The following is a 15161-nucleotide window of genomic DNA, read 5'->3' as shown; positions in this document are numbered from 1 at the left end:
CCAGAGCAAATCTCCTCTGCACTTCCTCCAGAGCAAATCTCCTCTGCACTTCCTCCAGAGCAAATCTCCTCTGCACTCCCTCCAGAGCAAATCTCCTCTGCACTCCCTCCAGAGCAAGTCTCCTCTGCACTCCCTCCAGAGCAAGTCTCCTCTGCACTCCCTCCAGAGCAAGTCTCCTCTGCACTCCCTCCAGAGCAAATCTCCTCTGCACTCCTCCAGAGCATTTATCTCCTTCCTGTAATGTGCTGACCAGAACTGCACATAATATTTCAGCTGTGGCCAAACCTGCGTTTTATATAATCCCATTATCATATCCCTGCTTTTGCACTCAATACCTCGCCCGATAAAGGAAAATATTCCACATGCATTCTTGACCATCCTGTCCACTTGTCCTGCCACATTTCAGGGCCTGTGGGCATGGACTCCACGGCCTCTCACTTCCTCAACTCCTCTCAAATGTCTTCCTGTTTACCTCACGGTAGCATGGTGGTTAGCATCAATGCTTCACAGCTCCAGGGTCCCAGGTTCGATTCCCGGCTGGGTCACTGTCTGTGTGGAGTCTGCACGTCCTCCCTGTGTGTGCGTGGGTTTCCTCCGGGTGCTCCGGTTTCCTCCCACAGTCCAAAGATGTGCGGGTTAGGTGGATTGGCCATGCTAAATTGCCCGTAGTGTAAGGTTAATGGGGGGGATTGTTGGGTTACGGGTATACGGGTTACGTGGGTTTAAGTAGGGTGATCATTGTTCGGCACAACATCGAGGGCCGAAGGGCCTGTTCTGTGCTGTACTGTTCTATGTTCTATGTTCTATGAGTATTCCTTTGCTTTGTTTTCCATCCCCGAATGCATTACCTCACACTTTTCCGGATTGAATTCCATTTGCCACTTCTCTGCCCACTCAACCAAACGACTGATATAATTCTAGAGTTGACAGCTATCCTCTTCACTATCAAGTACGTGGCCAATTCTTGTGTCATCTGCAAATTTCCAAATCATGCCACCCACAGTAAAGTCAAAATAATTAATATATACATCAAACAGGAAGGGCCCTGCAGAACACCACTGGAGACCGTTTTCCATTTGCAAAAACATTAGTTTCCTGTCACTGAGCCAGTCTTTGTATCTGCCACCTTGCCCCATTTCCCATGAGATATCACTTTTTTGATCAGTCTGCCATGTGGGACCTTGTCAAGAATTGTGATTCTATGATCGAGTCGTATGAGGAACAGTTGAGGACTCTGGCTCTGTACTCGTTGGAGTTTCGAAGGATGAGGGGGATCTTATTGAAACTTACAGGATACTGCGAGGCCTGGAGAGGGTGGACGTAGAGAGAATGTTTCCACTTGTAGGAACAACTAGAACCAGAGGACATAATCTCAGACTAAAGGGACAATCCTTTAAAACAGAGATGAGGAGGAATTTCTTCAGCCAGAGGGTGGTGAATCTGTGAAACTCTTTGCCGCAGAAGGCTGTAGAGGTCAAATCATTGCGTGCCTTTAAGACAGAGATAGATAGGTTCTTGATTAATAATAGGATCAGGGGTTATGCGGAGAAGGCAGGAGAATGGGGATGGAAAAATATCAGCCATGATTGAATGGCAGAGCAGACTCGATGAGCCAAGTGGCCTAATTCTGCTTCTGTGTCTTCTGGAGTGTTGTTGGACCTACACTCATCCAGGCAAATATTCCATCACACTCCTGACTTGTGGCTTGTAGGTGGTGGTAGTTTGGAGCAGAGTTACTTAAAATGAGAAATAGATAGAATCCCTAAAATGCAGAAGGAAGCCTTTCAGCCCATTGAGTCTGTACCAAGCTTCCGAAAAAGCTTTTCAGGACAACCTATCCCATAAATCCACCTATCCTTTTGGACACTAAAGGGGATTTAGTATGGTCAATCCACCTAACCTGCACAACTTTGGACTGTGGGAGGAAGCCGGAGCACCCTGAGGACACCCATGCAGACATGGGGAGAACATGAAAACTCCACAGAGTCACCCAAGGCCGGGTCCCTGGCACTATGAGGCAGCAGTGCTAACCACTGTGCCACCCTTGTCGCAGAATTCCCAGATTGTCTGACCTGCTCTTGTAGCTAAAGTATTTATGCAATGCCTGAAAGATTGGAGAAGGAAAATTCAACAGCAGTATTCAAAAGTACCTGAAGAGGAAAAAATTGCAGGATTAAAGGGAACGGGAGGGCCCGGGAGTGGGGCTAGTTAAATTTATCTTGCAGAGAGCCAGCAATGGCTTGACAGACCAAATGATCTTCTTCTGAGCTGCAACCATTTTATGATTATGTGGAAACCATGTAAAGCATAGTTTTTAACAAAATATCCCATCATCACAATTTTAAATGGATGTTAAAATAAAATGCAACGTACAATTGTTAAATAAAACAGGTTGCGAAAATGCATTTAGAAAATGCATCTGATTTGTAATTAGATACAAGGATCTTTTCTGCAGTTAATGAAAATATTATCCGTATCCTCAATTTTTCTTGATGCAAAACACTGCAGAAGTTCAGAGAAAATAAAAGTATTATTACTTTTTATTAATAGTAAGTATTTTATTAATAGTAAGTATTTTACTAATAGTAAGTATTAATACTCACAACACCAGAGCGTAGAATTGTGAAGTTTAATGGCAGTTAGCTTGTGACAATTGGGCAACTGAAAATCTGTCTTTATCTCTAATGTGTTCACATCCCAGCAAATGACTCTTCCATCTAGACTGCATGAATGCACTTGTTTTTGACTAAAAACACAGGAGAATTTGCAGTTCAATGAAATGTCAATTATTTTGACATAAACTGATCAACACATGCTTACGAAAATACTTTGACATCTTGTATGAATTCATGCATTATTCGGATAGAGGGCGAGATTTTCTGGCCTTCCCGCAGCGTTTCTTGGCAGCAGGAGGGCAACCGGCGCTGGGCAGCGGGAACTTCTACTCCCGCCACCGTCAATGGGGTTCCCCATTGATTCCAGTCCATGACGCTGGGATAAGCCATTGGTGGGACTGGAAGATCCTACTGGCATGAATATCCGCAAGATCTCACCCATTATCTTCAAATATTGACATTTCAAAGCTCGAAAATCAATTTCTAGGCAGTAGGAACATACTTTTAAAAAATATTTTTATTCTCCTTTTTCACATCTTCTCCCAAATTTGCACCCACCAAAAATAAACAATAAGCAGTAACGGATATAATGTCAATCTCCATATCAACAACAAAAATCCCATCCTCCCACCAATCCCCAAACAACTGCCCGCATGTTAACAGAAACAAATAATGAAAAGGAATCTGGAATCATCCATATTCACCATTAACACACACAGTCAGTAAGAACATATTCGTTCCAAGTACCATACCTGAGCTTTGAGCCCTGATCCTCAAGGACCATGTCAGTTACATCAGTGCAGTGTTCCGTCAGCTGTTTGTTGCAGGACATGCTGCGAGTATTGATAATGTAAATGCAGGAGTCCTGTGAACCAACCCAAATTTGGCTGAACTCCACTCCCAACATACAATTCTGAAAATAAATGACTAATTTCAGCCAATGTCAATTACTAGAAATATTGCATTGTAGCATAATTCATTACAGCATTGTTAAACAGGAAGACATGTCTAAGGAAGTACTTTTTGTTCAAGTTCGACCATATTTCATAATATAATTTTTGGACTTAATGAAAATTAATCATTTTTATCACATCTGCAGGATTAGCCTTTCTCCCTCTCTGCTCAATTACTCTGCAATGTTTTCAACACTGTTCACATCAGAGGAATTTCATTCTATAGAATGAGGCTGCAAGTATAAATCCCTCAGAAACAATTCCATCTATCAGGTACTCAGCAGATGCAACTGCCCATTTTGCAGCCTTACCCAAGTCAGATTTTAACCGTATAGTTTCCAAAAGGGATTAGCCCTTGGTGCAAGGGGATTCGCACTGAGTTAGCACTTGTAAGGGCCCAAGTGGCAAGGCCCAAGATTCCCATCACTTCCATGGGAAAGCAGAGGGCGATGATTGATGTTTTTCATGAATAATGAATTTAGGTTTTTGATGTGACTGCAGAGGTTATACTTTGGTTCTGAAATGTTTGGATATAGATCAACTTAAAACACAGGGTAGACATTATAAGAGACAAAAACAATGGTGTTTCAGGTCAAAAAGCACAGAGTTGACTTTTACACGAGGTCGATTGCAGCCTTACCCAAGTCAGTTTTTAACTGTATAGTTTCAGTTTAGAAGGTTGCATAAAGCCTGCAGTAAACAAGGACACGCAAATGCATCCTTCAGCTAATCTGAACACCTTAGAACTTTTTGCCCCATCAATTGATTGCGCAGCATTTTCCCAAAGTCCTTTACAAATTGTACTTCACTGCCTTTAATGCCCCCTCAATTTTTAAAAAGATTTTTGAACTCTGTTACGATCCCAGCTGATGTGGTCAGATGTGGTCACCACTACTGGGTGGTCAGATCCCAGGACGGACCCGGCTCAATAGATTCTAACTTTCTTTTTGGTTTCAAGAAGTGGATGAACAGTCACAGGGCTGCCAAATAACCTTTGACAGAAGTATACAACATTTATAAAATAAGAAAATTAAACATAATACACTCCCAATATACCTTCAGAGATCTACATGGATTACACAAGTTACAAAATATATCTTACACCCTCATGTCCCAAGTACACAGTCCATGTAAACCAGTAGGCAAAATGTGGTCAGACACACCACGCTCTGAAATCAAATGACAGATGCCACCAATACAACTTGAGGATTTCTCATCAAATCTCCTTGGATGCTTGTCACATTGAGCTAACTGGAGCTGACTTCCACACAAGCATTTCCAGTGTTTCTAAACTATACTCACAATCTTTCCCCAAACAACGTTTTCTTTTGAATGCCTTTACTAAGGATCCACCTCCAGGATTTCAACCCCTCCTTTCAATATTCCTCTGCATTGGATTGCCACGCACATTCAAGCTTCCACACAATCTCAGATACCCAGAACACCATTGCATCACAGGCTGTAACCTTACGATTACTTCAGATGTTTTGCTTCTTGCTAGCATACTTCCACAGGTCTGTACCTTTCAGCTCTGTCTTTAACTGGGAGCCTCTCTCTGCCCCTTTCTTTAACTTCAGTGAATAGTATCTTGTTCATATTCCAGTTATTTATTCCTTTATGTCCTGGAACTCTCATCCCAGTATTTCTTTAGCTTCTGGGACTTCTTTTCTGCATCCCGGTATTGTCTTGCCTAAACGGACAGCCTCTGTTCTTTTGCGGAATCTGCTTTTTGCAATTCCCTTCCTTGCGTCCAGCTTCACTGGTTCCAGTTTACAACTAACTTGCTGTCCCAACCAGGATAATTAAGCAACAGATTAGATTTGTTTTTTAATAGAGTCTATAATTGCTTTCACATCCTAAAACTTCAAATACAATGCAGGCATAGTTTGAAGTGAAACCAAAACCCATAGGCACGCAAGCACCTTTATTTAACATGGAGCTAATTAAGTTTTCACTGTTTCGTAGCACACACGTACAAACACAAATTAAGCTTAATTTAAACTTTGCTTCCAATACCCACAAATATTCAAACCAGCCCTATTTCCCAACAACTCACCAATTTTGAATTTCCTACTTGAATACAATGTTGCTGAATGGACCAGGTTGCTGCATTGAAGAGCACTACTTTTCCTTCACTTAATGCGCACCATAGTCTCGGTTTTGTATTCTCATCCTCTTCTTGATGTACTGCAGGACCTAGCACAGTAAAGTATGTACAATTTAGTGTAGTATCGACAGATTGTTAAAAAAATGCAAACTTAAGCAGAAACTTGGTAATTGTTTCATTTCAATGCCTCAAGTCTAACATGGCTTCAAAAAACACCTGGGGCGGGATTCTTCGACCCCCCGCCGGGTCGGAGAATCGCCCGGGGCCGGCATCAATCCTGCCCCCGCCGTGTCCCAAATTCTCCGCCACCCGAGATTCGGCGGGGGCGGGAATAGCGCTGCACCGGTCAGCGGGCCCCCCGCGGCGGCTCTCCGGCCCGCGAAGGGCCGAAGTCCCACCGCTGACAAGCCTCTTCCGCCGGCGTGGATTAAACCACCTACCTTTGCAGATGCACTAGTGATAATTTACCGAAATTCACTAGACTCTGGGGTGGTCCCGGTGGATTGGAAATTAGCAAACGTGACGCCACTGTTTAAAAAAGGAGGTAGGCAGAAAGCAGGAAATTATAGGCCAGCGAGTTTAACTTCGGTAATAGGGAAGATGCTGGAATCTATCATCAAGGAAGAAATTGCGAGGCATCTGGATAGAAATTGTCCCATTGGGCAGACGCAGCATGGGTTCGTTAAAGGCAGGTCATGCCTAACTAATTTAGTGGAATTTTTTGAGGACATTACCAGTGCAGTAGATAACGGGGAGCCGATGGATGTGGTATATCTGGATTTCCAGAAAGCCTTTGACAAGGTGCCACACAAAAGGTTGCTGCATAAGATAAAGATGCATGGCATTAAGGGTAAAGTAGTAGCATGGATAGAGGATTGGTTAATTAATAGAAAGCAAAGAGTTGGGATAAATGGGTGTTTCTCTGGTTGGCAATCAGTAGCTAGTGGTGTCCCTCAGGGATCCGTGTTGGGCCCACAACTGCTCACAATTTACATTGATGCCTCCCGTAGTGTTCAGGCACAATGTCCAGGTATCAAGGTGCATTTGGAATGCTAGGCAATGACTCCCACATGCAGTTGGGGACCAAGGGCAATGTGTCCAAGTTTGCAGATGACACTAAGATGAGTGGTAAAGCGAAAAGTGCAGAGGATACTGGAAGTCTGCAGAGGGATTTGGATAGGTTAAGTGAATGGGCTCGGGTCTGGCAGATGGAATACAATGTTGACAAATGTGAGGTTATCCATTTTGGTAGGAATAACAGCAAACGGGATTATTATTTAAACGATAAAATATTAAAGCACGCCGCTGTTCAGAGAGACTTGGGTGTGCTAGTGCACGAGTCACAGAAGGTTGGTTTACAAGTGCAACAGGTGATTAAGAAGGCAAATGGAATTTTGTCCTTCATTGCTAGAGGGATGGAGTTTAAGACTAGGGAGGTTATGTTGCAATTGTATAAGGTGTTAGTGCGGCCACACCTGGAGTATTGTGTTCAGTTTTGGTCTCCTTACTTGAGAAAGGACGTACTGGCGCTGGAGGGTGTGCAGAGGAGATTCACTAGGTTAATCCCAGAGCTGATGGGGTTGGATTATGAGGAGAGGTTGAGTAGACTGGGACTGTACTCATTGGAATTTAGAAGGATGAGGGGGGATCTTATAGAAACATTTAAAATTATGAAGGGAATAGATAGGATAGATGCGGGCAGGTTGTTTCCACTGGCAGGTGACAGCAGAACTAGGGGGCATAGCCTCAAAATAAGGGGAAGTAGATTTAGGACTGAGTTTAGGAGGAACTTCTTCACCCAAAGGGTTGTGAATCTATGGAATTCCTTGCCCAGTGAAGCAGTTGAGGCTCCTTCATTACATGTTTTTAAGGTAAAGATAGATAGTTTTTTGAAGAATAAAGGGATTAAGGGTTATGGTGTTCGGGCCGGAAAGTGGAGCTGAGTCCACAAAAGATCAGCCATGATCTAATTGAATGGCGGAGCAGGCTCGAGGGGCCAGATGGCCTACTCCTGCTCCGAGTTCTTATGTTCTTATGTACCTTACTGGCGGGATTGGCGGCGCGGGGTCCTTGGGGGGGGGGGGATCTGACCCCGGGGGGTGCCCCCACGGTGGCCTGGCCCTTCATCGGGGGGGCGGAGAATTCGGGACATGGCGGGGGCGGGACTGACGCCAGCCCCGGGCGATTCGCGCTCCTGATTTGAAACAAAAATGTTATCCATCCTTTTGTTTCAGCACACATCTGTTTTACCTCTTCCACTTGGTAGTTATGCGGCAAATAATGTTTGAATCTACCTAACAGTCGTATCACTGTATCAAATTTATACTATCTGGTAACGCAAATTGATCCAAAACGTATCCTTAAATATGGTGTATATAATATAAACGTATTTGACCAAAGCAAAAAGTGCATATTAAAGATAAATTAAAGACATGCCAATAGGATTCCCATGGGAGGGCGAGCCATGTAGCATGTGGGAGTCATTGCCTAGCATTCCAAATGCACCTTGATACCTGGACATTGTGCCTGAACACTACGGGAGGCAACACCACACATGCAGCAACTAAAATCCAAACACCTGCGAGATGGGACACAGCTCCGGGTGGGGTTTGCCTGCAGAGATGGGCAAATGGTCCGCAAAGGGTCCGGGGGTCAGCCCGCTCTGCGGAAGAGAGTGACAGAGGCATCATAATAGTTGTGCAAAAAGTTGTTTAATATGCCGTACATATGCCATTGCCAATAGTGCAGCATCCCCACCCACCCCCCCCCCCCCCCCCCCCCCCCCAAAGTTTTCACTGATGCATATTTTGAGGGGATGCTAGGAGAGGAATTTCTAGCAAGTCATTGACTCAGATCCACAGGGCGATCCGCAGCAAGACCCTCTGGGGTGGATATTCTAAAAAGTGAAAGAGACTGAAGGGCAGATGGTAATCCTAATGGGTTGAGTTTTGGCGATAGGCTGTTGAGTGAGAAGGTTTTTAAGAAAGGCCCAATACATTAAAGCTATTATACATCTTAATAACATGATTTTTTAAAGATTTCAGCAGTTCCTCTACTTGTCCCTAAAAAATACTGCTCTAATTTATGAAGAGCAACTAAGACAGTCTGAAGAGTAAAACAATTCAATTTTAAGGCATTGCTTGCAAATAGTCAGATCAATCAATCTTGTTGTAGTTAACATCTGGAAAATGCCCGGGTCTGTTGCAGGAACTGGCTAGTGCTGCATGCTCGTTTGGTGAGTCCGAGGGAATAAACCTGCCATCACGCCATCCTAGATACGATATTACTAAGTTTATCACGGAGCACACATATTTTAAGGTTTAGAATAATGTCGTCATGGTAAATGTTCGAAGCCAGAAGCCATGAAGTACAACTGTTCAGTCAGTGGCTGATATATTGCACACGGATTCAACTGAGTCTTTGACAGTTACAGGTAAATTAAAGAAACAATCCAAAACGTTCAACAAAAATACATTCCATTGAAAATCAAAAGCTCAGCAAGAAGGATAGTGCAGCACAAAAAGTTAATAGGAAAGATAAGGACTCATGGAGTTGCAGGTAATACATTAGCATGGATAGAGAATATTAGCATGGACCCCCCTGGCAGGTCGGAGAATCTCCGGGGAGGGCGGTATGAATCCCGCCCCGCCATTCCGACGCCGTATTCGCAATGCCAGCGAAAAATCGCGCCGACGAGAATCAGCCGCGTGCTTCGCAGAGTCGCGAGAATCAGCGCAACGCGATGAGCCTGGGACTGCTCCAAATCTCCGGCCCGGATGGCCCGAAGTCCCGTTGACGTGACCCCCAGGGAATTAAACATGCTTTTTAACCACTCGTTCTAGTTGATGTCGGCGAGCGAGGAGGTAGGGATCAGCATGGGGTGGCTGCCAGATAGATGGCACGCCCGTAGCTTGGGGGGGGGGGGGGGTGTTGAGGTTGCCGGTGGAAGGTGCACCCCAAGGCCGAGGGTGCATGCCGGTGGTCAGGGTCGTGCCGGGGGTGGGGGGGATTTTGGGAAGAGGCAGGAATGGGGGGTGCCGGGATAGGGGTCACGGTGGCACGGGTGTGCCGGGGATGGGGGCGCCGTAGCACGGGTGTTCTGGGGATGAGAGTCCCGGGGATGGGGGTGCCGGGGGTGGGGGTGCGGGGAATGGGGGGTGCCGTGGCTCGGGGTGCCGGGGATGAGAGTGCCGGGGATGGGGGCTGTCGGGGATGGGGGGTGCCGGGGATGGGGGGTGCCGGGGGATGGGGGGTACCGGGGATGGGGGGTACCGGGGATGGGGGGTGCCGGGGATGGGGGGTGCCGTGGTTCTGGAGTGCCGGGGATGACCATGGGGGCTGCCGGGGATGGGGGGTGCCGGGAGTGGAGGGTTTGCCTGGCCGGGTGGCAGCTGGCAGCAGTAGCGACCATGCAGCCCATGGCACCAGGCTGCAGAGGGGGGGGGGGGTCTATGGGTGGGTGTGGTAACTCCAGGAACCCGGAACCCGTCTGGGCGGCAGATGGATGCTGGGGCCGGGCTGCCCTCCGACCGTCCAGCCCCTCGGCTGCTTCCACCTTCACCTGCTGTACCAGGACGGCTGTGTTGTGCGCACCAGTTAGTTTACCAGAAGCCTCATCGCTAAAGTGCCCAACCGAGGTGAGTGTCTGTGTGATGGTGGAGGGTGTGGGAGATAGCCTTGGCATAATGTCGAGACCCTCATCAGACCCAAAGTCCGGGGTCCCCTGGGGTGGTGATTCCTGTCCATCCATCCCGTGTGTGTGGGAGTCCTGCATGGTTGTGTCCTGTGCGTGGGTGTCCTGTGTGTCTGTGGCCTGTGTGTCAGTGTCCTGGGTGGTTGTTTCCTGCGCGGGTGTGTGTCCTGCGCGGGTGTGTGTCCTGCGCGGGTGTGTGTCCTGCGCGGGTGTGTGTCCTGCGCGGGTGTGTGTCCTGCGCGGGTGTGTGTCCTGCGCGGGTGTGTGTCCTGCGCGGGTGTGTGTCCTGCGCGGGTGTGTGTCCTGCGCGGGTGTGTGTCCTGCGCGGGTGTGTGTCCTGCGCGGGTGTGTGTCCTGCGCGGGTGTGTGTCCTGCGCGGGTGTGTGTCCTGCGCGGGTGTGTGTCCTGCGCGGGTGTGTCCTGCGCGGGTGTGTCCTGCGTGTGGTTGTGTCCCGTGTGTCAGTGTCCTGGGCGAGTGTGTCCTGTGTGTGGGTGTCCTAGGTGGTTGTGCCCTGTGTGTCAGTGTCCTGGGTTGACTGGGACGGGGGCCTGCTGGTGTGGCTGCCCTCCCCGTCGCTGCGTTTGGCCCTTCGGCGTCACTGCACTGGCACTAGATGGGGGCGGCGTACGCCTGACGGCCCAGGTCTATCCCTGTCTTGTGGGCGCCCTGGCACTGGGTGGGGTGGTCGTATGCCTGATGGCCTGGGTCGTTCCATGTCCTGGGGGCGGTCGGCAGCCGCAGGGACGGGTGGGTCGATGTTTGGTCCTGTAATACACAATACAGCATGCGTGGTTAGACACGCAGATGGGGGTTTGGGGGTGGGGGTGGGAGGGGGGGGGGGGGTGGGCAAAGGGAATGGGGGCAGATAGTGAGGGGCCTCACTTGGTGCTTTGGCCCCGACCTCTGCATCCGCAACCTCCCGGTCCTTAGGTCCACCCTGGCTGTCCTGACTAGGTCATTGACCTTCTTGTGGCACTGTGTGGATGCCTGTCCTGGCTGTTACGGCCACGGCGATGACGGCCTCTGCCACCTCCCGCCAGCTGAGGTTAGGTGCGACCCTGCGGCCGTGTCCGGGATACAGCGCCTCCCTCCTCCGCTCCACTGCATCCAGGAGCGCCTCGATGTCTCGCTACTGGAACCTCGCCGCTGCGCGGCGGACAGCCATTTTACCCAGTCTTTGTGCTGTGACGCCGTGTGGCATCAATGACGGCGCGCGCATCTGTGATGGGTGACGCCGTCGCGATTGGCGTCACGCCGCTGCTAGCCCCTTCCGGGTCGGAGGTTTCCTGAAGTTCCGGTTGGCGTGACGCCGGAGTGGTTCGCGCCGTTCTTGGCGCCGGGCCATCCCGCCGATTGCGGGAGAATCCCGGCCCCAATCTCTGTATCTCACAGAGTTGCAAAATGGTAGGTGAAACAAACATTGCTGTTTACTCTCCAAGCTCCCTCAGCTATAACCTCTACCCCGCTCTTACAACGTTGCCCCGCGTACTCTCAGCTCTCCATCCTCTGTTCTCACATCTGACATGCTAACCTCCATGAACACCCCAACCCTGCGCTCACTCTGAGGTCACACCAGGTTTCCAGCATCAAATGGGTCACAGTGAGAAAAAGCACTGACCAGTGAACCCTGTGGTACAGACATCCCCTTTCCCAATTGCAGTCTAAATCTAGTGCCAAGTGTCACGGCACCCTGGCCTAGTGCGCGGTCAATTCTAGCTCCACTTGACCCAGGGTCACAACACAGGTAAAATTATAGTTACTTAAATTCCCAATGTCTTTGCTTTGATCCCGATTAATTTCATCCACCAGGTTTGTAAACTTTTAACGCAAATAACCTTTTATTATTGAACAGTAATTAATATTAAATAGGCCTAATACAACCTTGTTAACTACTATATAATTCCCAAATCCCCCTTTCTAACTCGCCTCACTCTAAATATACAGACACACTGAGACAGACAATACAGAGGGAAAGGGTGGTGAAGAAGGAAGAAAATAATGACAAAAAATACAAGATAGGGAATCCTTGACTTCATGTGGATATCTTCCAGTTAGATTCTTTTTCCAATTTAGGCCTTCACTTGGATGTTATCTTTTCTTTCAGCTTGTAATGTCTTCACCATAGACTCACAGAGACAGCAGGCAGCCAGCAGTCGAGAGAGGGGGAGAAAATAGAGCTTCTTAATTCGAGGGTTTGATGTCCTCTGCTGAGTTCTCCCCAATAAACCCCACCTGGCAGGAACCAATTGCTATCTGTTGCCAGGCAGAACACTGTCCCTGGCCAACCAATTGACCTGAATCCCTCCAATCTGCCGGGTGTCAGAAAGTCTGGGATTTCCTTTCAAAATAAAAAACTTGAAGTCACAATGTTCCAGTTGTCAAGCTATTTGAAACTTTGAATTCTGCACTTCCTCGCCCAACTTAGAGGTATATCTTAATTAACGATCCCCGGATCAAAAAAAACCCAATGAAGATAAAATAAAATGGGAACAACGGGAAATCAAAAGAATGGGCTCTAATACAAGCCAAGGGACAGCATGGAGTGCAGGAACAGTGATGTTAGCAAGTAGGTAAACAGCTAACCAAACTGAAGTATTCTCACAGGGAACCAACTAATGAACTAAAAGCTTCACCCTTCACTTTTAATTTCAGATAGTGAAATAAACGATGAGGGGATTAACATTCAACAATGGTGTAAATTCTCAAACACTTTTGCAGCTAATCTAAGAGTGAAAGTTTAAATCAATTCATAGGTTTGCAATTGATTGCAGTCTGAGAACCTGAGCAGGGGACCCTCTAGAGAAGCATAGAATCACAAATAGCAACATCTAAATTTCCACATTATTCTATACATTTGCTGTCAGTTTCAGGGGAGTAATGTCATTACCACTGCAAAATCCAGGGTATTGCATAAATACACTTATGGATTGTATGCTAGTTTCCAAAACAATTGATTACCTGGTGTATACAGAAGCGCATTCACAGCCTGAGGATTAGTTTGACCAGCAGAAGGATTTATTTTGTGCTTTAAAGTCTCTGAAGTTGTTTTCGGAACCACTAGAATAAATTCACAATACAACTGACATTAGACACAAAAGTCTGGTATTAGAAAATGTTGGCAAAAAATAGCAAATTAGCAAACATCATAAAGGGAAAAGATAAAAATTTAACATTTTTGAATCTGAACACATGAAAACTCTATAATCCTGGCCATTAACTATCTTTGCTTAAATATCTTTGCTCTAGCTGTGTATTTCAGGAATTTTTTTTTTTTAAGATCGAGCATTTGCAATTTCTTTGCAATTTAGGTTATTAAAATAGATTGGTTTTCCAACAGCGCTATCATCGTAGTCTTTAAAGAAGTCAACATTGGCTAATACTTGCACTTATATTCAACCAGTAATAACCAATTAATATTGGCCACAGTGCCTGTACAAAAAGGCCGTTTTAAAAGTCAGTAGAAATAACAAAGGTTTCCTTATACTCGCCCATATTCTTCATTTGGTCAAAATAAGCCAACTTGGAAGCTGCATAGATTGCTCGAGGTGACTGCATGCATCCAACCACAGCATCCATTAACAGAACATTGGTCAGTGCATGCTGAATGTACTGTGGGTCCTGAAAATGACATCAAAATATTCATCCCTTGTTGGCATATTAGACATTTATACACTGGTCAAGTCTTGCAAACATTGAGATAATATTGGCTTCCACAATAATTCACTAGACTATTGAAATGAGGATAGTCCAGATGGCAAGCTTTTAGAAAAAAATACTTAGGTCTGGCATTGATATTATGAACTCTCCTATTAATTCAAGCATCCCTAAACTTTGAAATGATCCTGTTCTCTATATTTAGTGATTTACAGTGAAAAGGACTTTTTTCAAGTGCATAATATGGATTCAGCATATTTGTGACAAAAAATATTCTCTAAAACAAGGTTCAGTCAAATTTGATCAATTTCAGCACAGAATTGATAGTGTACAGAACAGTCATAACTAGTCCACTTAGCGTCCATAAGCAAAGCCATCACTAAAATCTGCCGCTATTGTGCTAACAGTCAAGCATTTTTGTTCCTTGTCCTCCAAAGTCTCTCCTCAGTGTTTAACACAATTAACCTGCCATCCCTAGCTTCCATCTCCATGTCTGCACCTGCATTCTTAGTTACCTGGACAAAGCAATTTCTATTGGCATTTCCTCTCTCCCAGGCACCATCACCTTTGAAAGTCCCAAAGCATCAATCATGGCTGCTTACCCAAGTCCCCCCATACCTGCACCTTTTTAGTTCATCTATACACTTTCTTCTGATTATATGATCACTGGAACAGATTACATTTTTCCACCATGTCCACATGCAACAAGACCTGGACAACATTCTGGCTTAGGTTGATAAGTGACAAGTGCCAAGCAACGACCATCCTCAACCAGAACAAATTCCAACCATCTCCCAATGACATTACCATAGCTGAATCCCCAACTGTCAAGTTCCTAGGATTTCCAGTGACAAGAAATTGAATTGGACTAGCCGTACACATACTGTGGCTACAAGAGCAAGTCATAGGTAGGGAATTCTACAGTGAGTAAGAAGCTCAATATTATCTAGGACAAAGCAGCCCACTTGATTGGCACCTCCATCCACAAATTAATACATTCCTTCCACCCCAACATAGTCACTGCAGTGTATACCTTTTGCAATGCAGCAACTCACCAAGGCTCCTTCAACAGCAAAACTGGCACCTTCCAAAACTGCCACCTTCAAGGAGAGGGCAACAGATGCATGGGATCTGCAGG

The 15161-nt window shown here is 46.5% G+C and overlaps 1 protein-coding gene across 1 annotated transcript in view; it reads right to left on the bottom strand.

Annotated features, from left to right (window-relative positions):
• LOC119972288 (DENN domain-containing protein 3-like) overlaps window positions 1-15161 on the bottom strand; it is a 160360-nt gene that overhangs the window by 14507 nt on the left and 130692 nt on the right. The window contains 5 exon segments of the mRNA XM_038808751.1: window positions 2604-2746; window positions 3368-3528; window positions 5625-5764; window positions 13328-13426; window positions 13858-13987. Coding sequence (XP_038664679.1) covers window positions 2604-2746; window positions 3368-3528; window positions 5625-5764; window positions 13328-13426; window positions 13858-13987 — 673 coding nt within the window.

This window comes from Scyliorhinus canicula, chromosome 10 (genome assembly GCF_902713615.1).
Source record: "Scyliorhinus canicula chromosome 10, sScyCan1.1, whole genome shotgun sequence".
NCBI classification, from domain to species: Eukaryota; Metazoa; Chordata; class Chondrichthyes; order Carcharhiniformes; family Scyliorhinidae; genus Scyliorhinus; species Scyliorhinus canicula.
This window is presented reverse-complemented; position numbering and strand designations above follow the sequence as displayed.